This window comes from Bombus bifarius, unplaced genomic scaffold, assembly GCF_011952205.1.
Source record: "Bombus bifarius isolate JDL3187 unplaced genomic scaffold, Bbif_JDL3187 scf7180000010252, whole genome shotgun sequence".
NCBI lineage: Eukaryota > Metazoa > Arthropoda > Insecta > Hymenoptera > Apidae > Bombus > Bombus bifarius.
The window spans coordinates 1,174,687-1,200,906 of NW_022885576.1; the positions used below are offsets into that span (position 1 = coordinate 1,174,687).

A 26,220-nucleotide genomic window follows, 5' to 3' on the forward strand; every position below is an offset into this window, starting at 1 on the left:
CTTATAATTGTTACAATATTTTAATTAGCAACAAAAAACAAGGATAATCTAGTTGTAGTTTATGAAAAATTTTTATACATATATTAATTGCACTGGATATTTTTTTAACAATAAAGAACGCAAGTTTTTTTTTAACAAAATTTTGAATGAGCTTATAAGCAATTTATATATTGTCCGCATATACTTAACGTAAGTCATAAATAATTTTTGAAAGGACGTTTTGCTACAGATCTAACAAAAACACAACCATACAGAATAGTATATGATAAACTTATGATCTTATAATACAAAAAAAGAATACATTATACACGTGATACATTTTACAGAAAAAAAGATCGATGAAAATTGGAAAAAATTATTAAGAAATATAAGAACAGTTGTAGAGGTTACTATAATATATAATATTTTCTCAAATCTTTTTCGTGATATTCATTTAATAAATATGATATACGAAAAAATGTTTTCTGATACAGTGATGCAGTGATTGTACCTGTACAAAACTTTTTTGTAACTTATACATATAGTTTAAGTATAAAAATTATTTATTTATACTGTTTCTATTGCATTATTTTAGTTAAAATACACGATACTTAGATTTGTTTCGTTTAAGTGACGTTAGTATGAAAATTAGGACGTTTTAACATGGACAATAGCTGCTCAATGTTACTTAAAAATTTTATATGAAAAACAGTGAACTTTATGAATCACATTTAATAATCACTGCTAAAACGTATATCCCGAAATACACGAAATTATTACAGAAACAAAATTATTAGTAGTTTGTAGCATTGTTTCATAATATTTTGTTTGTAGTATTTGTAGTAAAAGTACATATTGATAATCGTGTTAAAATGTATTCAATGTATTCGTTCATTATGCATAATCATATACATGTCGTACAGTCTAATCATGAATGTATAAATACAACACACATTTTTATTTATTATGTAATGCAATGACTTTATGAATGACTATATGCCAGCAATTTATAATTTGTTAATGTAAAAACACACAGAATATAGTTTGGTGACATATATTCATTGTGATATATTAATAATTCAATTACTTATTGTTTACATGTCAACAATTTCTTGATCTGTTAGTTCTATCCTAAGTATTGAAAATGCACTTGCATCGTTTTATACCATCAACAAATTTAAAATATATCTGAAAGTGACAAACATAATGGTGAACTTACTTCATCACTTAAGAATTAAGTACACCAAAATTCGACCAAAAATCAAATATAAGTTTGTTTACAAACAAATGTGTAATGTAGTTATGCACAATTAACATCATTATAATAATACTTCATTCAATAAAACTACAGTCTGTCTTACAAGAGTATATAGACTTAGACGATATTTATGAAAATTAATATCTGATGAAGAATAAGTTTTAATAAACTCAATACAATCATTTTCTCCATTACATGTTAATTTAAAGTTTCTCAGATTCGTTCGTGTTGCTGAAAAGAACAGAGCTTTTCGAGATGAAGTGTTTTATATGTAAAACAATTTGATACGATCATCCTGTGTTTTCATCCAAAGGAACAGAAAATGAATTTTGTAAGTACAACTAAATACTTGCATAACTCTTCATAGTTCGTTAAAAAATGGATACAATATTATAAAAACACAAGAAAGACAATGATTTATCAATTTTTTCTAAAAATTCAACACTGTTAATGCATAAGTGACAAGCTTCTTATGTAAACAAAAAGTCTATTATGAAGTATAAACTCCAAGGAAATTGTCTTTTAACATTCACAGCTTTAGTTCATCGCTTTTGAAAAATATACACTTTTGTCTCACATGCCAAGATGATGTCAAAGAGAATAATCACTAGGGGAATAGAACCTATTATATATGAAATAAATGCGTATTAACATTTTAGATGGATTTTTGACAAATATCTTTGCAGAGGTATTGTTAACTCTTATAGAACAGACTGTAGTTTGTTCAAATACATTTTTTGAATTGTATACAAGAAACACATTAATCGTAGGTTGTGTACCATTATTTGTAACTGCAAATATGCACTGCTGATGTTTTTTAATACCTTTGTATCATAAAATGTACAATATATGAATAATCAATTTGATTGAATTTGAGCAATTACAATTTAAAATATTTCCACTGTATCTTTGCATATGTAAAATACAAATTGTTACAATTAATAGATTTTAAATTTTATATTTATAATATTATTAACAAAAAATGATATAAAGAAATCAATATTTCAATATTTAAATAAATCAATATTTGGAAGATAATAAACTAAATATATATTTTTTAATTTTATTTAACAAAACGATTGATTCTTTTCATTTAACAATTGCCATGCACACTTAAAAGATATTGCTTTCTAATCCATGCATTGATTAAAATTATATATGTTTCACATTCTATTATGTAATACAGAAATACATTATAAAGGCTTTAATAGATATTGTTTTTCTAAAATAAGTTTTTTTATAACAAATATTCATTGTATATTGTTCTACTAAGGCCAGTATTAAAATTTCAACTTGATAGATTGCATCTGAGAAACTTAATGTTCATTGCAGTGTTATTCGTTGATTATTTTTTAAATTTTCATTTCTATTGTACTGATGTAGAAATGTACAACACAGATTAAAGTGCTTTTAAAAATCACACTGTATGCAGACGATATAAAGATTTAAATTAGTGATCACAATTTTTAAAGTACTTCAATATTCACTGGTATGATTTTTTTCTGAAAGATTTTCATGCAATAATTTGTTCCATATCATATATAGTAAACAATACTAGAGCATAATTTCATACTAAAAGACGACATTAGCTTAACAACTTTACAATAAGATGGTAATAAACTCGTAAAATAAGTCACCCATGAAATAAATCAATCGTAGGATTATTGTTTACCATGTGTTAATTTTAAATTACACAACAATGATATTTTACATAGTACATTGAATTTGGCTCTTTCCACATTGCATACAAACATGCTGATATAGTTGATTAATAAGAGACAATTCAATCAAATTCACTTTCAGGATTAAATATATGATTGAAATGATAAAAAATTGGATATCTTTATTTTTATCACTTATTTCTTCAGGCAGTCGAGATATATACACCTTTAATTATAAAATGCTCTTATTATCTTTTCCTACTTTCTCATTTGTTCATAAAGTATCAAAATTTTTGAGAAGTGTATATTGGTATCTTAAAATTTTAATACATAAATAAAATTTTTTGTTTAGTTCATTAGATAATAAAATCAAAAAGGAGTAAAATTATACAAACATAAAAATAAAAGATGATAATGACCAGAAAAGGTTTCTTAAGTCTAGGTTGGGTGTATATACCTCCTGAGGTAAAATTTTAATAATGTTTAGTTAAATGTACAACTTATTACTTACGTAAAAGTCAATGCAGTTCTTTAATTAATTAAAATTAACTTTATTGCCATAATCCTGCGTAGTTACCATATAGATTTACGGGAAGAGGTCCACCAGCTGTGAATAATCGAGTTCCTGATCCATCATAGCAATGAGTATATATAGCAGGTGTATATTTCACATTTTGAAATCCATCTATGTACTCTTCATCAGGAAACTAAAATTATCATGAAAATAAATATTATATTTACACAAAAATGATCAACTTCAATATACATACACACAAAATAGATGTCCTAGCGAGAATCTAAAATCTCTAATACCCGACGTTTCAGTCATATAGTCACCCATAAGTATACTCGAAATATGTTTCAAGATAAATGTTACTCGATACAACCATAGACCAAAAATGTTTGTATTAGACTATTGTCTAAAAGTAAAAGTTGTAGACTTTTGATTAAGATTTAATAATATGTAAAATTCTAAAACATTATAAAATTCGAAAACTCCAGTTTGCGATTATATTAAACAATATTTATTTCAAAACGTGCTTCGGCTATTTAAAATTTGGGAAATTTCTTGATGTTCTTATGTCACGAGATACTCTCGGGATTCCTGATCCTGTAAAAGAATTCCTAACCCGATATTTTCGAGTTTTCTGTATATTCCTAAACAGAACATACCACGTATCCCTTTGATGCTTTTAATACAACAATTCTGTTAGAATTAATTGAAGACTCGAGATACTTTTGAGCTCTCACATCATAAAAGAACATCATTCCTAAGCCTGTTCCAATTGTTAAAACGGAACCTTGAAAACTAACTGATCGGATTCCACAACCGCTATACCTATAGAAAAGATATTATGATTTAGTATAGTTTGTGGAGATCATATACATTTTAACAAATTTGAAGAAATTAGAATTAATTCATGTACCGTGAAGGTATTCTTTTTATAGGTTGCACAGTTCTTGCATCTAAAAGTAAAGTATAAGAACGGCATCCTACGGCATAAACACCATCATCTTGTACAGCAAGGCAAACATTTTCTTGACAAACCGGTAATTTTCTAGATATTTTTTGTCTAAAAGTCTCAGCAGACCAGATGTGTATGAAATTATTCAGAGTGATAGCAGCAATTTCTTTGTAAGTTCTATTAAAGACAAGCGCACGTACTTTTTGCGCAGATCTACATTCTTTAACACATACAGGTTGAATCAACCTAATAACAATAAAACAATGTAACATGTTCACACAACATATACTTGTTACTTGTATTTTATGTAATGCAACCTGTGTGTTGGCACATCCGCTTTGTCAGGAGCTTCAGCAAGATCATTATCTATACGCCATAAAGCCATTTTGGTATCTCTAGAACCAGAAACTAAAAATTCATCATCTAGCCAACACATGTCAAAAATCCAATCTCTATGACCACCTTCTCCTACACAAACTGGATCTAATGTTGGTAGCCTATATATAGCTATTTCATTACTATTTCTTGCCCCAGTTGATAGGAGAGTTCTGTAAGTTACAATTACAAACTACAAAGTTAGTATAAATAAAAGTTATACTAACATAACTATAAATTTTAAATTTGAATACAAAATGTTTTATTCATATACCTAGAAGGATTGATTTGAACAGAATGTATACCGCATTGCTGCTCGGGAACAGCACCACCTCCTGAATTAATTTGCCTTCCATGTAGAGATGGTATTTGGTCTAATTTCTGAGTGGCTACGTCATAAACCATCAATTTGTTGCATTTTGTACCAAATACTACTTGCCTATCACTTAACCATTGAGAACAAAAGACTTTATTCATATTATTTAAGCTAACCGAATATTCTTTAAATAAATCATGAGTCAATATGTGTCGAAATCCATACTCTTGATTAATTTTTCTCACTTCTCTAGTGTTTGTCTCTCTTGCACGTACATAATCCACAAAATTAAAGGAAGTTCTTAAAAACTGTTTTCCTTCACTTACAGTCTCTGCTTCGTCATCACTTGATTCATAACATATAAAATCATCTGGTTTATCTGATTTTCGATTTCTTTCCAACCTTAAGGCTAATCTAAATTTAAAAAGTTAATTTACATTATAGATTGTTCAGAATAATAATTTACGATATAAATTAGAATAGAAATTTTATAACTAATTTGTACTGTAATATTCTTTTACCTTCTGGTACGACGTTCTTCTAAACGAGTTCCACTCGCACAAGGAGGATGTCTACCATAAACAGTCATTCGCTGTGTTTCAGCCATTATGTCACAATCTTATAATTTATTTATTAATGTATACTAGAATATTTAAATGTTCTTGCATACAAAATTTATTTACTTAGCTGGTATACAGTGAAATAATAAGAAATTATCTTGGCAGCAATTCTTCCTTGACTGAAACAGAAGTAGAGTTCCAAATTCTTTTCTTATTTTATAAAATACTATAAGTTTCCCGACCCCGAGGATTGTCGGATACGTTTATAAATATCTACACTTTTGTGATTATTTATGAGATATAACAAACCTTAATAGGACAGCAAATTGCCGAATCTATCGTGCTGTCTAAGCAAAACTTTTCGGATGAAATCGTTTCTTTTTATCAGATGCATAGATTCATAATTATATAAGTTGCCCGTACTTATAGTTAATAATATGAACATCAAGGTTTCGTATTCAAATAACAGAAGGGAATAGAAAGAAAAGCCACGAAATTCATTATAAGCAAAGGGACCGTTGAAGCACTAAGCAACTAACCATCGCCATATTGAAACGAACAGCAAAACCATAGTAAATTTAACAAAGCACACTGAAATCTTCTAAACATTATCGTTCGAAATATTTCTGAAATGATTATTAGAAGTTTCTGTATTTAATGATTGTAACAGGGAAATAGATTCTTGAACAGTCAGGAAAATCGAACGGAGCACCTTCCATCAATTGTCAACAGGAGAAGTTTACCCCCTCTACTGAATTTTATTACAGCTGACATTTTGAAAGAAATGGCGTCCTTCAAGAAAATAAATACTAAAGTATTCGCAAGACCAAACTCCGAATTTACTCCGGATAATATATATTGGAAAAAGTATAGTGTAAGTATATTGTAACAACAAAGGCAACAAAAGAAATTAAGTTTTCTATAATCATATAGTATTGTTTATTCATGATGCTCTCACGTATACAAAACTTAACCTAGAAGTAACTAGTATTTATGATTATTTATATATTATGTAAACTATTTAAGGGTATTGTGAAATTGAAATTTATAAAAATGTGATTGTGTCATTTGTTCTACAGGCTCCTGTTTTAGTTAAAGAATTTGGGCCAATCGATTATATCGATTTTTCTCCAGTAGAACCACATTATTTTGCTGTCACTTGTTCAGTTAGAGTGCAGGTATACAACCCAATTACGAAGTTAGTTACAAAAAATCTCAGTAGATTCAAAGAAGCTGCCTATGGTGGATCCTTTCGTAATGATGGCAAGCTAATCTGTGCTGGTGGTGAAGAAGCAGTAATTAGGCTCTTTGATGTCAACACAAAAAGTCTTCTTCGACTTTTTTCTGGGCACAAAGCTGCTATACATAGAACTTTCTTCACTGCAGATAATCTTCATATTGCTTCATTTTCTGATGATAAGACTGTAGCTGTTTGGGATATACCAAGTGAAAAGCAAATAATATCCTTTAATGAACATTCAGATTATATCAGAGCTGGTGCCGTTAGTCCTATTTCTACAGACATATTATTGTCTGGTGGTTATGACAAACATATATATATGTATGATACAAGAACAAGCAAACAAATTCTTAGTGTAAACCATGAAGCTCCTGTTGAAAGTTTATTATTCTTACCCTCTGGTGGAATATTTTTATCTGCAGGTATGTTATTTTGATTTTGATAAAATATAATATTTCTTTAAAATAAAAAGGTGTTTCACATATAGATCTAATTATATTTTTCTGATTGTGAACAGGTGGGACAGAAATTCGAGTTTGGGATGCACTTGCTGGTGGCAGATTACTTGCCAAAATTACCCAACATCATAAAACTGTAACGTGTTTAAAAATAGCTTCAAATGGACACAGGATTTTGTCTGGCTCATTGGATCGACATGTAAAAATTTATGACTCTGGAACATATAAAACTGTTCATTCCTTGGATTATCCAAATTCAGTTCTTAGTATAGGAATTAGTGTAAGAAAAAAATTACATTTTATATTTTTAATCATAGTATAAAACAGCATTATACTTTATATTCTTAATCACAAATCAAAAGTCTGCATGCAATTTATGATTGCAGCCAAATGATGAAACAATAGTAGCTGGTATGATTGATGGTTTAATTTCTGTGAGAAGAAGAGAGGAAGAAGTAAAAAGTGAAAAACTGCAATGTAAAAAGGTTTCATACAGACGCTCTGGAAGAAATTTACATACACCTCAAGTAGATGTTGTGGTGCATGAAGAAACGAAAGAAATTATGTCCAAACATGATACCTGTTTAAGAAAGTTCGAATATTCAAAAGCTTTAGATTGTGTCATGTCCAGTTATGTGGTAAATAAAGTACCACATGTTACGGTTGCACTTATGCAGGAACTTATTAGAAGGCAGGGCTTAAAACAAGCTCTTAGCGGTAGAGATGGCAAATCTCTTGTAAATATTCTTAAATTTCTGAATAGACATATAGGAAATATTCGATTTGGAAGAGTTTTATTATATGTAGCTAATGTATTAATGGGTATGTTGTAAATTTTTCCTTTTTATATCTACTGTTTAAAAAGCACTTGTTTCGAAAAGTATATATTTTATTCAAATCGACTTCTTAATAGATGTTTATGAAGATCATTTGGACGAACTTGCTGCAGAACCGCGAAAAATGTTTAGTATCTTAGCGGCGAAGTTAGAAGAAGAAGAGAATTTAATACTAGCATTATCAGAATTACAAGGAAAATTGCATATGATATTGTCTGCTGCGGAAAATATACTTCCTGCACCAGCGAAAGATGTCCAGGCCTTGGAACCTTCAAGTGCAGCTCAAAAAAATTTAATTTTAAGTATAACATGAATATAATTTAATACAATATGATTTATGTACCATAATAAAAGTCTATACATACTTTTAATACGTATTTTAATAAAATTGAAACATTACACGCTTTCAGTTCTAAAAGAATATTCAAATCATGATATATTTAATTAACTGTGGGTATAAATATTTAAAATACAGTAGACCAGAGAAGCGTTTATTTTTCTTAAATCATATCATATTTAAATGCGTATAATGTGTACTGTTTATATTTGTATAGTATAAATTATTAGACGATATCAAATTTTACTTATTTTCACAATCTAGAATCTATAATTGCATACTATGAGTTTATTTCATGAAACTTCTTTTTTTAAGCATTTTTGCCAGGCAGCAGAGGATGGCTCATCAGGCATTACCCACCCAATTGGTATTGCTGATGCATTGCTGTCTGTACTTATATACTTATCCCAAGCAGTTCTAGAAATAAAGCAGTTGTAGTAATGAAAATAGTAATAATATATAATTATGATAATAGTTACGTTTACCTTATAATAATTAGTTTGGTTAAATCTATATTATATTGATCAGATGCTATTTTTTTTCCAAATAATACTTTTTCCCATTCATCAAACAGACTCCTTTTTTGTTTTTCAATTCTTTCTTCATTATCATTTTTCAACATTAATCTTAAACCCTGTTCCTCTATAGAATACTCACGATCAAGCATCGACCATTGCTCTGTTAGTTTGGCTAAAAATATATATATATATATATATATATATATATATATATATATATATATATATATATGATGTAATTGTCAGATACAGTTATCAAAATAATTATTACAAATAAATACCAATAATATTATTAAATGCTTTATCTGCTGCTGAAGATAAATGTTCCCCTCTAGCTCTGGCAATATTGGCCTTAACATTTCGCAAATTTCGCAATTCTTGTAACAATCCAAGATATTTCCTAGCATCAGTTCTTTTCCCCCTAACATCAAATAAAATCATATCAGCATCTTTACGTAAATTTTCTTCTTGCTTTTCTTTCTCTATTACAGCTTGTTCCTTCCTAATCCATGAGTCAATTTGTGCATGCATTTTTGCTCTCCTTTCCATTCTCATTAATTTCTCATTTTTCCATTTTTCCCTTTTCATTTTTTCTCTCAACCTCTTTTTCTTTCGTCTTTCTAAATCTTTTTTTAATTGATTACAAAAATTCTGATCCCTAATAGGCTCTAATAATTTAACAATTTCTTCTTTTGCTGCATTACAGATACTTATCTTCTGTTGCCATTCTTCTTCTGTTAAATGCTGGCTATTTTTAAGCTCTGCACAAATTACTTTTAACTTCTCATTTAATTTGTATGCCGATGTTATAGCATTTTTAGTTATTGCAATCTTAGATTTTTTGTAGGTATTTCTCTGGTCATTTATATTATTAGATTGATCAATTTCTAGAAGAAAATTTTCAATATCTCTTTCGTCAGCTTGTCGTCTTCCTAAGTTAATTATTGATGTAGCATTCTCATTATCAGATATAGCAGCTGAATAAACAATATTTTGATATACATTCATATTATAATTGGCATTATAAATGGACTGATCTATTGGATAAGACATATTGTAGCATGAATCCCTACAACTTTGTGTAGCATCCTCTAAACGACTTTGATTATTAAACATAATTGTTCAAAGTTACTTAATTTCTTAATTTCAAGTTATTTAATTTCAAAAAATATAATATACCTTAATACTATCACTTCCTTTACGTATGAAATGATTATTTTAACTCGTTTACAAATCTTATATTATCTTACATGAAAATATAGTTCTTTCAATTTTCGACAATATCTTAAAGAACTCAATAGGCTTTGTTTTTTTAACACATCTCCATAATTTCTCCTTCTTTGGGAAGTTGAGCTTCTGCACCTTGCAATACCTTTTCTGCTTCTATATAATCTTCAACCTCTTTTAAATCTTGTTCTGTGTCTAAAATTTTTTTAAGTTCTTCGAAAGCTTTAACAAGACGTCGTTGACAATCTGGTATCATCATGAGAGATTCTTGAAGTACTTCTTCTTGCTTTTTTATATCATAACCATCTTTATCTGTAATAAAATTAAAGCGAGATAACTATTACCCTTCAAAGAAATAGAAATAAAGTGAACTTTTTATTGCATCATCTCATGTACTGAATACATTTACAGGCATAATAATGAGTAATATATCAGTTGTTTAATCAAGTAAATATTTCAGCGTATTAAATGAAAAATAAAAAAGGATATGAAAATGTTTGAATAAATAACACAGCTATTGAAAGGATCGAAATAACAAAAAAATACAACAAACTTTCGACTGCATTTTTCAAGTGTTCTCACCCTGTTCCTTTAATTTTTGTATCCTTTCACGTTGCTGTGCTGCTTCTTTCTCGTAAGTGACTTTTTCTTTCGCGAGACGTTTCACAACTCCAGTCTTAATTTTTAGAGTTCTTATACGAGGATCAGACATTGTTTTAATTTAAATATTTTACCTCAGATGCAGGGAACGAAGCGTTTACAGATTAAACGAGTTTTTCCTTATAAGGTAAGATGAATAGCTATAAATGAAATGAAGAGGAACTTTGTAACGTATAGGTTATACCGATTGATAGCCGGAGACTCCTCGTCGTATTCCATTAAGTTATGTTCTTATGACATGAACTTATCGAGAATGTCGATTATTTCAATCGATTATCTAATTCACGTTTAATGTCTTTCGAATTTTGAAAAATAAAAATATTACGTTAAAATCAATTAGCGTAAAACTTACATGAAAAAAAGTGTGTTCTTCATGTTTTAAAACAAATATCTTTTGTGAGTATTAATGTATCTACTTATTGTTTTAAAAGGGGAAAGTTTTTATTTCGATTAAATTATTATTTTAACAGTTATTGTTATATTGCATGACAGAGCATTCTGCCGTTAATATTTCTATAGATATCAATAGTAGTATAAGTCATTGTTCTATAAATATATATATAACAAGATATTAATTAGCCTGATGTTTTAAAAATAAAATAATAAGCTACATGTTTATATTATTACATCTATTTAATTTGTTTTCTTAGAAAGAGAAATATATGTAGATTTAATATTTTCTTAGCACAATTCAGAGGTAATAATTTCGCGCCATTTGATTTCGAACATTCGAGACTTGCAGTAAACTTCAAACAGTATCGCAGTATATCCCCCACACTTCCGCAGAAAAACGCTACATCGTGCCTGCATTGAAAGGTGCAGTGAGAGAAACAGAAGGGTTAATTGTGTATCGGTTTATACCTGATTTCCCGAGACATGTAACGAATAATAGTGACAAGGTTACAATGCAAGACGATATTTTCCCAGCTGCAGAGAAAATCCTTTCCGACATCGAAAATGTGGTGAAGAAGAATCCGTCACTGTGAGTGTTTTCTTAGATACATTACGAGGGCGGAGTCTTTAAAAATATCTATGAAATGTACCACTAAATCCTTAGATTTTGGTCTCTTAACGTGTTTATCGTATAGACGGTGCGACGTTTCACATAGCGTGTTTTAATTTTGATAAAATTATATCGTAACATCATCGTTGTACATTTTAATCGGACATAAGCATATACGACGCTTTGTAAAAGGTTTGCATAGTAAATACAGTATTAGCAATGTTGGTATCTGGTATTTACGATAGGAAACTGGCGCCATCGCGATTATTAAATCTTAATACTTACTATTGAACATGCTTTCTCTCTCTCTCTCTCTCTTTCTACTGTATAAAAGTGCATTATATATATATTATAACATGTATGTATATTGCAAGTATTATAACTGCATGTATCACGTATACCATATACCAATAACCAATAATGATAATATATATCAAACTAAATTCAGATATGTTAAAAATATAATTTTATAACAGTATGTACACATATGTACATCTAAAAAGTGGTACTATTCCTACATTATACTATAAATATTCTTTATGTTGTTATGTAATTCATAACATTCCTTCTGAGATATAATTTAAACATTTTTTAAATGTATTGCCATATCCGTATTTATTTATATTGAATAATATTTAACCCTGATAAGCTCTGTGAATTTTTATGTTCTAACATATCTTTTATTTTAATAAGCATATAGTGCTGTAATGCTTGAAGAAAAATTGTAGTATAAAAGTTAAACTAGAAAAAAACCTACTCTTCGTATAATTTGCTCAAACTTAAGAAATTCTTTAACAATAGAGAAACGCAGTTGAGTCGAAAATGATCTGAAGGATATAAAAGGGTTAATAACAATTTTTCAGTTCAGTTATATAAATTGGACATATTTGTTGTACATTGAAAATCGTTATTCATTACTTAAGTTACTTTTTACAGCAGCAGTTGATAGAATGCGAGAATTCGCGTGAGTAAAGCCTTGACTCGTTTGCAATTTCAGGAAGAGTTTCGAAATAATTCCCGCGGAAGACAATGAGAACAAATCGCCTGTATTCCATCAGGAGGACTGTCTCGGGTTGGCGTCGTGGTGCGTGCAACCACTGTACTGCTACGCTTATCGTCGTCTCTTCGAACTTCGGCAAAATAAACACAGACGGGAGGAACCAAGCACAATAGCAAGATGGTTACTGGGCGCGTTGTTATTGAATCCAGACGTCACGACGTTTTGGAATATGCGTCGGGAGTTAGTAAGGAGCCACAAGTTGGAAGCACCCGAGGAATTCTTTTTCTCGCGATTGGTGCTATATCATAAGCCGAAATGTTTCGAGGCGTTTGCCTATCGGCGGTGGTTATTGTCGTACATATTGAACAGTAAGGATGGACATTACGATCCGGAATCGGTGGAATCGCCCTTCTGTAGGGAACTGGATATAGCGACTACGTGCGCGGACAGATACGCGAGCAACTATCATGCCTGGAGTCACAGGCGTCATGTGATGACTCTTCGTGAATCGTGTGGATTCGCTTATCCGACTCTAGAGACAGAATGGAAGAATTCGCTGGCATGGTGTCAACGACACGTATCGGATTATAGCGGGCTTTCCTATCGACAGTTCCTGTTGAATAAGTACATGTTCGAATTGAAGGAACTGCCGAGGGAACCGTTTATAAAGTGCCCGGATGTCGGGGAGCAATGGAAAGAGGAACTGTTCGCTTACGTTAAATCGAACATCAGTGATACAGAGGACATGCATCAATTGCAGAGGTTATTCGGTAGAACGAACGCGGAATTCAGAGCGACTACTCCTTCGTCGAGAACGAAACAACATCAAACAGCGTATTTCCGTTCTTTGTCATATTGGCTGGAAGAATGTCGCGCGAATGACAGTGCTATTTGCATGTATAACGATCACGAGGCTCTCTGGTGTCATCGTAGATTCCTCGCGTATCTTCTCCTGCGTTTTATGGCGACGAATCGTTTCTGTCGCGAAGATGAACACAATGTCGACGGTCAATCCGATGACAGATCGGTTGAAAGAAAAAATGTTCAAAAATTATTAGCGGACAACGATGTGATGTTGTGCCACAATTTTCTCGTGCAAGCATTCCGCGCGTACACCAACAAGATCGCTGATCTCGCCACCAAACGGGATCAACACGAGAAGATGTTGGTCGAGAGGTTCTTTAAATTTCTTCAGAGTATCGGGTTCGAAATCAGATCGTGATTTCGTTGAGTCGAGGTTGTACTTTGGCATGGCGGATAACATATGCGCAATAATCGATATGCATTGATATGCCATTGTAAAAATAACGCAATAACTCTCTTATTCCGTATTCCACGCAGACGTAATTCCTAGCCGTATACTTTATTCATGAATTGTATCTCAATAATGCTCTCTCGTGTGATCTGTTTGCGCGGCGAATTCTGTGCGCGTAAATCAGTGCTGTCCACGAGAGGGGCCCCTTATGTGACTTTGTCCCCCTTTGCGTGTCATCATATTATAAGAGGAAAAGAAAAAGGGGAAGAGATCAAATATTATTTCTTTCTCTTTCTAACTCTCTCTAAAAACGAACGGATATAGGCGAGAAACTCATATTGGTAGCGTGTATGCGTAGCATATGCGACAGAGTGGCAGAATTCTTCTCTACACTCTGGAGTTGAAATTGAACAGCACTGTCACATAAATAAATGATATAGAATCGTTTACGGTAACGCAAGATCTAATGTACAATGTAGATGAAAATGGAATGAGTATCGATACTTATTTTTGAGACATTTACCGCGTATTATTTAAGGATATTTTCAATAACCGAGCACGATATGTCGTGTCGTGATGAATTAACGGAGAAAAAGAAGAAACCAGAAGTTGGGCGATGTTTGATTTTCTAAACGTTGTCCGACATTTGAGAGAATATGTACCCTATGGTTGTGTGGTAAATAAGAAAAAAAGTGTCTTTTGAGGCTATAGGGAAGTATTATCACGGGATAAATGTGTATAGTCGAACGTTGATGAAGTATGATATGAAAAAAGAAGAAAAATGTTAGTTTTGTAATCATGTGTTTTTAGTCACCTTGTAGAATAACAGAGGCCCGGTAACGCAGGCCGTTTACGTCGTCAGGCCAATTGTTTTGACGCCACTAGTACATATGCGACATTGGCCACGTTGTCCTCCTTTGGCACGACAACCTAACCAAAAATAAACCTTTCGACTTTTGACTGAATTTCCGTCAGTCTACCGGGAACGGTCGTTAAACGCGTGCGATCGCCAGATTTCTTGTCCACCAAGTCCTATAACTTCCGTTTCATTGTTACATGTTAATAAAGTTCAGTGAACCCTGTCGACAACAATTCTTATCTTTTCATGCACCGTCCACCGATGCAGCTCCGCCTTTGGTACATGTACATATGTATCTCGTATAGGTTTTCTCATAAAACGGACTTGGCCCTAATGCGACGTTCCATTTGTCTTGACCTTAATCTTTCAATACCCTTCAACTCTCGCAATTAACGTTCACACGTGCAAGAAAGAACAGAGAACGCAAAATTCGCGGGAAATTGCACGTCTCCAATAGTATGATTACAAACGTTATTTTCGTCGATGCACGTGAAGTCGATCCAAGAAGATACCATGCATTTATTCTTTTATGTAATTGTACTGCATTTATGAAAACATGCTACAATTAATGATTAAGAACATCACTATTAAATGCTGTGGGATATAGTAAGAATACCTATAAATATCGCTGTTTTAGTTCTTTCGAGACAGTTTCGTGTCTTCCAATGTACAATAATGCCATCCTACATATTTATATACGATATTAACCGACATATGATGATTCTAGTTAGTAAGCAATCAACGACACATTCGTCACTCAAACGATTAGTCGGTAAGTTTTGATGAGTTGTATGCAATACATTGATATACGTTCAAGGAATCAAAAGAAATTCGTATATTACATTACACATATCATTGTCAATGGATTACCCTTAATATATTGTCGAAACTTGCACGTGACTATTGTCTATTACGTCCATTGGTCGATGAGTTCGATTGTGCCACGAGGTACGACGAGTCGGTCGATAGGTATCCTCAGAAATTCCACTCGAGGAAGCAACGTGACAAGGTGTGCAGTGGCGGGTCGGACGAGTTGTTTTCTCTTTGCTTGTTTATCCAAAATCGAATACATATATCGGAAGGCGAATCGATGACGTCTGATGACGGATCCACGTTTCAAAATAACCTCAATGATTTCTCCAAACAGAACCAGATGGAAATCGCTCAAAACAAAGGTAAGCCGAACTTTTTTTCGTTGCTTATTACATTAGCTACGATAACCTTATAATAATCAACGATCGTTTAGTCAATAATTAATTTTTGGAAATTTTTTTATAAAATAATTCATTTTAATACTTTTATTGTTAAGACGTCATAGGTTATAAACGTCGTAGTATTTTCTTGGTTTGTTGGTATTCATGGATAAGTAATTACTATTTTATATCGATGTTCTATACCGCGCGAGTATTTATAGCTTGCGTTACAAGCGTACCTAGTTGGAAGATTTGAACGTTGGCGGAAAGCTCGATTTTTCAATTAGGTGAATTTAATTATTTTTTAGATGTTTAAGTATAACATGTTTGATTATTTTTATTGGAACTATTGTTCTTTGCATTTTGAAATCTTAGATATATTCGCGAGGACATTGTCGCAATACACCATACGAAATCTCTTACGTAAAAGGCTTGCAATGCTGTGAAAGTAGGCAGTAAGTGTTGTTTGTTACAATAAAAGTGGGCGAATCTTATCTTTCTGTTGATTACGCACAATCTTTAGCTATTAAATTATCACAACGTTTAACGTATGTTGTATACATCTTAGTGCAATATAACATATTTATTAATTAAAATACTAAGCTGCTTTTTGTTAAATTATACTTTTTATTATTACAAAGTGCACTTCATCCTTAATGAAGTATTCGCACGAAATCAATTTTTATTAATAAAGTACTATCATAGTTAGAATTTGATACATTCGTATGAAAAACTAGGATTAAATTAATGATATTGAAACTAACAAAATAATTTTTTACACGACATAGAAATTTGTTAATAAAATAATATCATAATTGGAATCTGATATATTCATAACTTTATTCACCAGAAATCAATAATAAAATTTAACGAAAAATGATTATGTGAAGATAGAGACTAATAACATAGTCACATAAAACTGAAACTCACTCAAAAATAATATTGGAATTCGATGTATTCGTTGTAGAAATCAGCAATAAAGACAGAGAATTATTAAACTTTGACCTATTGTTGAATTAACCACATACAAGTTCGCTCCTTCCCGCTTGATCCTTTATTCGTAGACTCGGCATATGTAAGAGAGTTCAGAACTGCTCCACTTTGCGTGTAATAGTAGTTAGGATGTAAATTTTATTAAACAGCAATTCACGCGAGGAAGAAGTTCGCCGCGTTTTGATAAACCGACGAAAATCCTTTAAGGGAATTAATGCATTATTAGGCAAGAGACCCGCGTAGTGTTACTAATAAAAAATATTCTATTTAAAACGTGTACGTAAAACAATAAAGCAGCTTTTCAACGGATTTCTATAATTTTTTCTGGGATTATAAATCCCTATTTTTAATCTAGGAGTTAGAACCACGAATGAAGACGATGAGTCTCACGTCTTCATTCATGTACATTCTTTTAAGCGAAGACAACGACTTAGGTAATTAAAAGAAATTTTTCCTCTTGATAAAAAATTCAATGGTTTTAGACATTTGTTCGTTTATTGAAAAAAATAATTGTAATTATTGTGTGGATGCTTACACTTTTGTAGACATCCAATAATATCTCATGTATTTTTGCATTTTCTAATTTCATTCTACATTCCATAAATGCATAAATACCCATAGTTCAGTTGGTTCATCTTTCCTTTTAATATCATAATTAATATAAAATAGAAAGAAATGGAAGAGTTGAAGAAACAGATTGTAAAATTAAAATAGAAAAATATGATAAAATATGATAGAATTTATACGAAACTATTAATATTTTGCATTAATAGTATTAATACTATTAGAAGTTCTAATTGCATTTGTAGCAACTCAATTAATCCCATAAGACGATCTTCTTTTTAATGTTCCCGTTAGAAAATTAAAATTCTATTATCTACAGACATTACACACCGTAAATCATAACGGTTTAAAAATAATTTCCTAACTATTGTATACGATCGTAACATTATCTTGTTATCGTTTTACAAACATGTTACAATCAGAAACATTGTCTCGAAGATATCGTTGACATCGTGCATATATGCATATATAATAATATGACCAGAGGATAGATGTTCGACATATAGTATCTACCATTATTGTCAGACGAACTTTAACTCCACAGTGACTACCATCCATGTAACTAGCACATTGCAAACAGGAACTATTCGTTTACCTTACGTATTAAAATACCTATGTAGATACCTTTAATTACGTTTAATATAATTTTTTTTTAAGTTATAGTTACTTATAATAACACGAAATCGATAAACATACAGCGATATGTATTTAAATTTTTCTCAGATACTAAACATTTTTTCTAGTAAACACAATTTAAATATCAAGTATTTAAAATTAGAAAGATATGAAAGTGTACAATATAATTTACTAGATTTATATTTAACGTCAGCTTTGTAGCTGGAAATATAATAATTACGTTTGTTTTTTATATTTGGGGAGGATCCTTTTCCCACAAATATATATATATATATATATATATATATATATATATATATATATATATTTATAGATAAATATTATGATATTGTATGTGACTTATCACACTTGCCCTCTGTAGTATTCAAAACCAAATATTTATAAGAGACCCCGTTATATTTTGACTCTGACGGTAGTAGCATTCACGTGTCGTCGCATAAATCTATTTCAACGTTTCGTTCCCCAACAGAGCGACTGATTCCATATAAATGTGACAATTTTCAATGCAATGCAGACTGACCTTCTATTTTAAGATCGGTTTAATCTGTCGTTGGCATGCTCGCCGTAAACAGAGTGCACATTTCTTCGTGCAATGCGTTTCATTACAAGTGTCGCGACGTACATATATATGTATGTATGTATTATGCTCTGTCGCTTAAATAAACACATACTTCATTTGCGTAGTTTAGAAAAGCGTGTTATGTCAATTATTATGAAACGCACGATGAAGTCTGTATATAGATTTATCTTGTCAGTCATAAGTACTAGAATATTGTATTATGTCTATTCATTAGGCACTTGAAATACACATACATAGCTCATAAGCATCCAAACATTTTAGTTAATTTGTAGCGACAATAACTTTACGTAACAGTTAAAGAACATAAAGAAACTCAAATACTTCCACAATTATAATAGAAAGCGAAAAAAATGCTAGATAGGTTTTTTCGAAGGAGAGCTGTGCTATTTGATACAAATTTGCTGTTTGCCATTACTTTTATTTCCTAGTTGTTTTATTAAAAATATGTTATTTTAGTTATACAGGGTGGTTGGTAACTGGTGGTACAAGCTGAAAGGGGGTGATTCTACGCGAAAAAAGAAGTCGAAAATATAGAATAAAAATTTTTTTTTAATTTTTTCCATCGAGACAACGATCTACAGTGAGATCCGTTATAACGTACCGCAGGCGTACCGAGCGAAAATTTAAAGTCGATTTTCTCGAAAACAAAGCCGCAAACGAAAAATTTTTATTCTATATTTTCTATTCTATATATTCTATATTTTCTATTATTCTATATTTTGAGGTTTAGGTGACCATCTTGGGTCATCAGCTGTAAAACACGTGTTCGTTGTAGCAACACTGAAGACCAGAGTTTTCTTATACCAGAGTATAAGGACAACTTGATGAACATAATGCGTCAACAACTAGTAAATACTCGGCGGGTTCGCTAGCTACGCTCGTAAAGGGCGTATGGGGTAGTAAGATGTCGCGAGTTCGAGACCACTCCTGGGCAAGCCAAGGTTGGGAAAACCAAATATCATCTTAGAAGTATATACAACGGGCAAGTGGGGGGCCCCCTCCCCTTGCCTATAATGTTGTAGTGCTTTCTATGAGTGTTTGGGAAGTACCCCCGGAGATACGGTTTCCCTCGTTGATGACTACTACACCTAGGCCCGCCCGTGGGGTTTTAGCCGATAAAAATCCGCCGGCACCTTTGTCCCGTCCCGTGCGATGAGATAAGGTGTCGGTGAAGATTTCCCCACGTAAAAAAAGAGGTTTTTTTTTCTTTTTTTTTTTAATTTTTCCATCGAGACAACGATCTACAGTGAGATCCGTTATAACGTACCGCAGGCGTACCGAGCGAAAATTCAAAGTCGATTTTCTCGAAAACAAAGCCTCAAACGAAAAATTGTTATTCTATATTTTCGACTTCTTTTTTCGCGTAGAATCACCCCCTTTCCGCTTGTACCACCAGTTACCAACCACCCTGTATATTAGATATCGATACGTGTTTTATAGAACCCGAAGCTTCCTCGATTCGGTATATTTCTACCTCCTTTTGTCAAAATATACTAATGTGAAAATATATGTAATATTTTTTCACTTTACAAAATATGTTGAGATATTTGAAAGTTTCTATGTTTTTTTACATGTTAAGTAAAGATATATAGTGTATAAAAATGTACAGTCTATTAGGAAATATGCGATGACTGAATATTTTAAATTGAATGAAGAAAAACAAAGATGGCACAAAAATTGCGTATATAATAAAACTTCAATTTTCTCTAATTTAAAATATTATAATTATATTTATATTATATCATATTAATATTATAATTTTAATTCTCTAATTAAAAGGAACAGAACAAACGCCGTAGTCCTTATGGCTGGCATCGTCTATCTCTGTTTCGATTCGATTAAAAATAATTTCGCATAGAATCTGTTCTGCTTGTCGTGAAATATGCAGCTCTGAACTCGCGACTTTCTCTGTGAGGAACGGACGTGCATATATGTGCTCACTTAATACTAATTGAGACCGAATTAACGAGCACACGAATAAAATGGAACTTGAACGTGCTATCGGTCGAGCACCGACGATATTATATTGTAGTTATCATGGTACTCTTCGATCCGTCAACTCTTGTTTTCTTTATCGTACGTACTTCTTCATTATCGGACTACGTCAACTCGTGGTCTGTTGTGTTCTAAACCTTGCTGCGTTCTTTTGATCATTTTCCAGCCAATCGTATTTTCTAACTTGAAGAGGTTTTCAGTATAAATAAGAAATATATTAGCTTAAAGTTGACAGTCACTATATTCTAGCATTACTTTATGTTGGCTCTAATAGCTAAATCGGCTAACTTGGCTCTAAAAATAAATTCTTATTTGCAATATCCAATACTGTATTCAATTTTCTATTAAGAAAATTATTTGTTATTTTTTTTTTACGATTACATCGTTTGTTATTTGAATTCTTTAATCAGATATATAAATGGCTTGAAATTTTCCTAAAGTGCTAGATACGAATAGAACAAATTTTACAGGTTATTTATATCTTTGTAATTTCGAAAAGAACAATTCCCTTAAAACTATTTCTCTATGATTATCACGTAGTTTCTTAAAATCTTCTAGGTAAGCGAGAAGAAAGTTTCCGCTCGAACGATTACTAATCTATTCCAAATCGTGGAAGTTTAATGTGATTACATTACTATGGAATTCCCAGATGTGTGCAATTCCGGAAATAATTGTGAATCAAGGAAGATACACGAACGCATACGTGTCGCAAATATGTTCAGGGAAATGCGGCAATCCCGGGAAGGACGCGCGGCTTATTGCCAAAAAGCGTGATTGTCCTTGTACCTAAGTGAGGCATTCGAGTTTTTAGTTGTTAGTCAGAGGCTTACAGAATCGTTTTTCATACTTTGTTATATAATTCCAGTATTTTCGATGAGCAAAAGATTGGTGATTTTTAATACGACTCATGCTATATTTATGATATAAGTAAAATCGGTATAAAATTAGCAACAAAAGGATTCTTATCTTTTTCGATTTAGGGAGATGTACATCTGTCTGGAGATCCGTAAAATAATTTCGAACTCTTAAAAAATAATATGTACTTTCTAAATTTTGTATATGTCTATCCTATTTCTTTAATGATCTTCTTTTGTTTTTAATGTATTTTGTCACACGTTGTGACTCGTGATTTTATCCTCCAAAGTCATTTTTTTCATCTTCGAGTCCATCGATTTTCTCTTAAATAAGGCTGTATATTTTTTTTATAAACTAATCGATGCACTTTTTATTGTTTATGGGAAGATATTGAAATACTTGTATCTGGAAACGATTAGATTTGAAGATATTTTATCTTTTTATATGATAAAGATTTTATAGATATAAAGGTTTCTTATTTTATTTTGTAAAATTAATTGTATGAAAGACAATGAAAATATAAATATAGGTTTTAGGTCTTTCTTTGTTTTTCATATGATAAGTTTCATAAAATTAGAGTTGATAACTTTTGTGTAATACTTCTTTGCAAATAATATATGATATTAACATAAATATTAAGATAAAAGGCGAATCTATTTATTATAAAGAAATATACAATTATATCCTAAAAAATGTCAAAATAATCGTATATGTTTATTTATACATATTTTTATTAAAAAAAATTTTTATTTTATTTTATTTCATTTCTCAAAGTTTCTTTAACATAAGCTTTTTCCTTTAGATGCTTCTTCCAAAATACTTCGGCCACGAAAGATGTTAATACAGACGAGCGTTAATCTTCTCATTTCGTCGTATTCGACTTCTGGGCGAATTCTTTACGAAATTCGTGCAGCGTCTTTGTATATTATATTTCGTGTTTCACTGCATCGACCATCAAGGTTATTTTTTAACGCTCTGGGAATTGATCAGATACGAGGTAAGCCTGAATATGCACGAACGGATGGATGGCGTTGATTTGATTACAGAAGCATGTCTGTAATACGCTCACGTAACTTATGAGAAACCGAAGATATAGTACACTAATGCTAAGGTTGACGTGATGCAATAGGGTTTTAAACGAATTAAAGCAGTGTCGCCAAGAATAGGCAAGAAATTTGCTAATATCAGCACACCTGTTTCTTAAACATCATTTGCTTCTCAGCTCATTCGGTGGACCTTTCGTTTCGCATAACTCAATTGCGATTTTACACTTTGTCGTTCATCGATATATTCAGTTGATTTTATCGTCTATCGGTCTTTCGATGAAAAGGAACGTATGTACCTGATAACAATGTCAACACGAGGATTCTCAGGTGAAAAACGTTACTGTTCATGAAAGGAATGAAAGTAAGAGTGTTGTGATGTGTCATCTGTATTTATAAATGTCCATCACATGTAGTTGAATGTCGCTTGGAGCTTGGACTATGGACTACATTTTGCATCTTTATCGTTTCCACTTTCGACGGTAGTTGAATTTGTTTTTAACATTGAAGTTGGGCAATTCCGAGTCTTCCGTTGTTCGAGCAGTAAATAATTATTTTTGAAGAGTGTTTCTGTGTATTTTTCGCATAATATCGATTATTTTAACAAGTGTTTCCGATAACTGTAATTTCGATAATAAGATTTTGGTTAGATAGTACTAACGAAATAACTTTTAATAAAATGAAAATGTGTTTCAAAAGTAAATTCTGTTTTTCAAGTATAAAAATATTATGACTATAGAAATTTTCTTTCCCAAGTAATCCTTTATATGTTAATGTTTTTATCGAACACATGTTTTGTTTTCAAATAAGGTTATGGTATGTATAAAATGTCTTATCTTTAATCGTAAAAATATATATTCGACAGGAACATAAGAATTCATAGAAGAATATATAATTATTATAGCATTCATAGTATTATATATAGTATAGTATAGTATAGTATAGTATATATTATATGTTATTCACAGTATTTATTCCTTTGTATGAAACAACTCGTTCAAATTAACCATCTTTAAATTACTTTATACACATCATGTGCATTCAATTTCACATACTTCATAGAAATCGAAATGAATATCATCCATAGTTATGTCGAGAATTGTGAAATTAACATAAAACTAACCTAGTAACCTAAACACTTCTACTCAGTTTGTTATTCGCCTTATTAAATCGATGAACATATGGAACAGCATATCTTTAGCTTTTTATTTATTTACTTTTTAATTTATTTATATACATATATCCATTTTATTTATATTTTTGTGTTTTGCTTTATATTTTTAATTTGCTTTATACACTTGCATTTATCTTTCATTTGTTTATTTACATTTTCACATTTATTTCACACTTAACATAATCGCGATACTTGATTTAAGACAAACTCTTAGAATATAAGAAGATATAATTTAAATCTTTTATGAATGCAATTTCCTTTTTAGTGTTTAAATAAATATCTCAAGGAACTTTTTTCAGACAGCGAACTAGGAACGTTTCGGCGAACTACATCCCTCAGATTGGCAAAATCATCGAACTCAAGTACCGTCAATAGCAATCAATCGTACGTGTCGTCGAACGATGGAAAATCATCGGTGTCCATGACATGGACCCCAGATAAAGGAGATACCATACCAGTTCGGCCCGCCAGGCACTCCGCACCTGCGATCGACGCACCTGCGCCGGAATACCTCGCCAGAAATCTTCTGCAGCTTGGCTGTCCCGCCGTGTCAATGCCCACGTAAGTCTCTCTGATCTATCGTGTGTGGACTAGTAACGGTTCAGTGGATCCCTCCGGATACATTCGTGGCAGAGATAGCGATTTCCGTAAACGCAATCGTCTCCGCGTTCTCTATCTCTCGTCTGGGATAGGAATACTGCGCATTTTGTTGCGAGAGGCTGACCATTGAGTGGTGCATAGGGTGTGTTACTTTAGATATAGGAGGATATAGGACCTCCCGTCCAGTGAATTTTGTGGAGATAAAATTATTTTGAGAATCGAATATTGTGATTAAAAACATAGAGTCGGATATGGTTAGGATAGCGGTATAATAAGTGGAAATAACATAGTGAGATCATAAATTAAAGCATTAAACAGAGACAGTCGTCGATGTGTCAATATTTAGGGCTGTATGTATCGCGTAGAGGTCCTCTGAATTTTAGGCTACCAAAGTATTTCATTAAATCTGGATTGGTTACAGTGTTTGATTAAGATTATGATATTATAACGTTGTTGCTTCTTGTTCAGTAACAATCGTTATGCAAATAAAACTTAATATAAGATATTAAAGATTAGGACAAATATTTTTTGCACAAGGAATCTGAGTTGACGTCGTACGGACCTGAACCAGGCTCAATGTCCTTGCATTTTCCAAAATGTCTCAAATTACTTGTTTTGACACCCAAAACGTGTTAACTAATTGCTGATTAATTTTAAAATTACATATCCTTTTTAATTATCACGCGTTATTTCTACATATGGTCATTTTTGTTCTTTGTATTCTACAAATCGTTCATATAGAATCTCGAATTTGCATCTTGCACTTCATCGTCGAATATATTTCGTTTTATTGAATGAAAAGTTTCTAGCTCATCGACGATACAAATATTTTATACAGATTAAAAATTCAGGATCACAGTCATAAAAAAATTTCGATCCAATTTGTAGACAACCCTACGACAGAATCAAAAATTTTCATTCGCGCTGGACCCGCGATTCTTCCGCTACGCTCCTGTCAGTCATCGCGATGCACACCGGTAGTTGCTTAATGAGGAAATTATTCTTATTTCATCAATCCATGAGGCAATTAAACGTCCACCGTAAACTCGTATCAGCCTAAGACTGTGCACGTGTATCGCTCTGTTTCACTCGCGCTATTGCGGTCACCACGCAATAAAGAGAGATGGAAATAGATTGGGTTAGTCCGGGAAACAACATCGCGATCAGCTGACCGATACCGCGGTCCCTCTATCGGCCGTTTTTCCGAGATAGCGGTGTGTGCAGCGATGCGATCCCATCGTTTCAGTTAGATCGCATACATTCCCACGTGTACACACGTTTACAAATCAACTCGTCTATATAGCTATACAACCAGCAGCGTGGTGTTCGGTCAATAGCTGGCAGGACTGGCGCAGACGCGCCGAAACAGCTGAGTGTGCGTTCACGTACATCCAATGGTGCTGTACCATTGGCGTACATCCGCGAAAGCCTCGTCTAGTAGCGAGGAGTCGCACGAGCGCGGACTGCAGCACGTTCGGCACACCGCATTGCTGTATTTTCACCGCAAACTTTTGTTGGAATCACGTAGTCCACGTTGTATACCCTCGCACTTTGATCGAGAACAAACCAAACGAGTTTT

The 26,220-nt window shown here is 32.0% G+C and overlaps 5 protein-coding genes and 1 long non-coding RNA gene across 7 annotated transcripts in view; 4 read left to right on the forward strand and 2 right to left on the reverse strand.

Moving 5' to 3' along the window:
* Positions 1–2,293: 2,293 nt before the first annotated feature.
* Positions 2,294–6,032, reverse strand: LOC117216163 (DDB1- and CUL4-associated factor 12). The gene is made up of 7 exons (XM_033462694.1): positions 5,925–6,032; positions 5,577–5,794; positions 5,014–5,469; positions 4,682–4,912; positions 4,326–4,610; positions 4,072–4,237; positions 2,294–3,605 (listed from the first exon to the last, which is right to left on the reverse strand). The coding sequence occupies exons 2-7, from the start codon at positions 5,660–5,662 to the stop codon at positions 3,450–3,452; spliced, it is 1,380 nt and encodes a 459-aa protein (XP_033318585.1). The 5' UTR covers positions 5,663–5,794; positions 5,925–6,032; the 3' UTR covers positions 2,294–3,449.
* A 321-nt stretch (positions 6,033–6,353) lies between these two features.
* On the forward strand, positions 6,354–8,520 carry LOC117216162 (U3 small nucleolar RNA-associated protein 15 homolog). The gene is made up of 5 exons (XM_033462693.1): positions 6,354–6,489; positions 6,695–7,277; positions 7,373–7,593; positions 7,700–8,135; positions 8,227–8,520. Exons 1-5 carry the CDS (start codon positions 6,400–6,402, stop codon positions 8,460–8,462), a joined length of 1,566 nt encoding a protein of 521 aa, XP_033318584.1. The 5' UTR covers positions 6,354–6,399; the 3' UTR covers positions 8,463–8,520.
* A 101-nt stretch (positions 8,521–8,621) lies between these two features.
* Positions 8,622–11,145, reverse strand: LOC117216164 (tubulin-specific chaperone A-like). Of its 2 annotated transcripts, XM_033462695.1 has the most exons (4): positions 11,076–11,096; positions 9,286–10,543; positions 8,972–9,176; positions 8,622–8,903 (listed from the first exon to the last, which is right to left on the reverse strand). In XM_033462695.1, the coding sequence occupies exons 2-4, from the start codon at positions 10,118–10,120 to the stop codon at positions 8,780–8,782; spliced, it is 1,164 nt and encodes a 387-aa protein (XP_033318586.1). In that variant the 5' UTR covers positions 10,121–10,543; positions 11,076–11,096; the 3' UTR covers positions 8,622–8,779. The 2 variants fall into 2 exon arrangements, with proteins under 2 accessions (XP_033318586.1, XP_033318587.1); XM_033462696.1 differs by lacking the exons at positions 8,622–8,903; positions 8,972–9,176 and having other exon boundaries at positions 9,966–10,543; positions 10,814–11,145.
* A 462-nt stretch (positions 11,146–11,607) lies between these two features.
* LOC117216146 (protein prenyltransferase alpha subunit repeat-containing protein 1) lies at positions 11,608–15,342 on the forward strand. Its single transcript, XM_033462661.1, has 2 exons — positions 11,608–11,873; positions 12,892–15,342. Exons 1-2 carry the CDS (start codon positions 11,797–11,799, stop codon positions 14,114–14,116), a joined length of 1,302 nt encoding a protein of 433 aa, XP_033318552.1. The 5' UTR covers positions 11,608–11,796; the 3' UTR covers positions 14,117–15,342.
* A 607-nt stretch (positions 15,343–15,949) lies between these two features.
* The window catches only part of LOC117216145 (GRAM domain-containing protein 2B-like), an 81,516-nt gene continuing 71,245 nt past the window's right edge, over positions 15,950–26,220 (forward strand). The window contains 3 exon segments of the mRNA XM_033462660.1: positions 15,950–16,183; positions 22,627–22,821; positions 24,341–24,602. Coding sequence (XP_033318551.1) covers positions 16,099–16,183; positions 22,627–22,821; positions 24,341–24,602 — 542 coding nt within the window. The 5' untranslated portion in view covers positions 15,950–16,098.
* On the forward strand, positions 16,196–17,205 carry LOC117216147. Its single transcript, XR_004489311.1, has 2 exons — positions 16,196–16,488; positions 16,577–17,205. It is a non-coding gene; the product is annotated as an uncharacterized LOC117216147 (long non-coding RNA).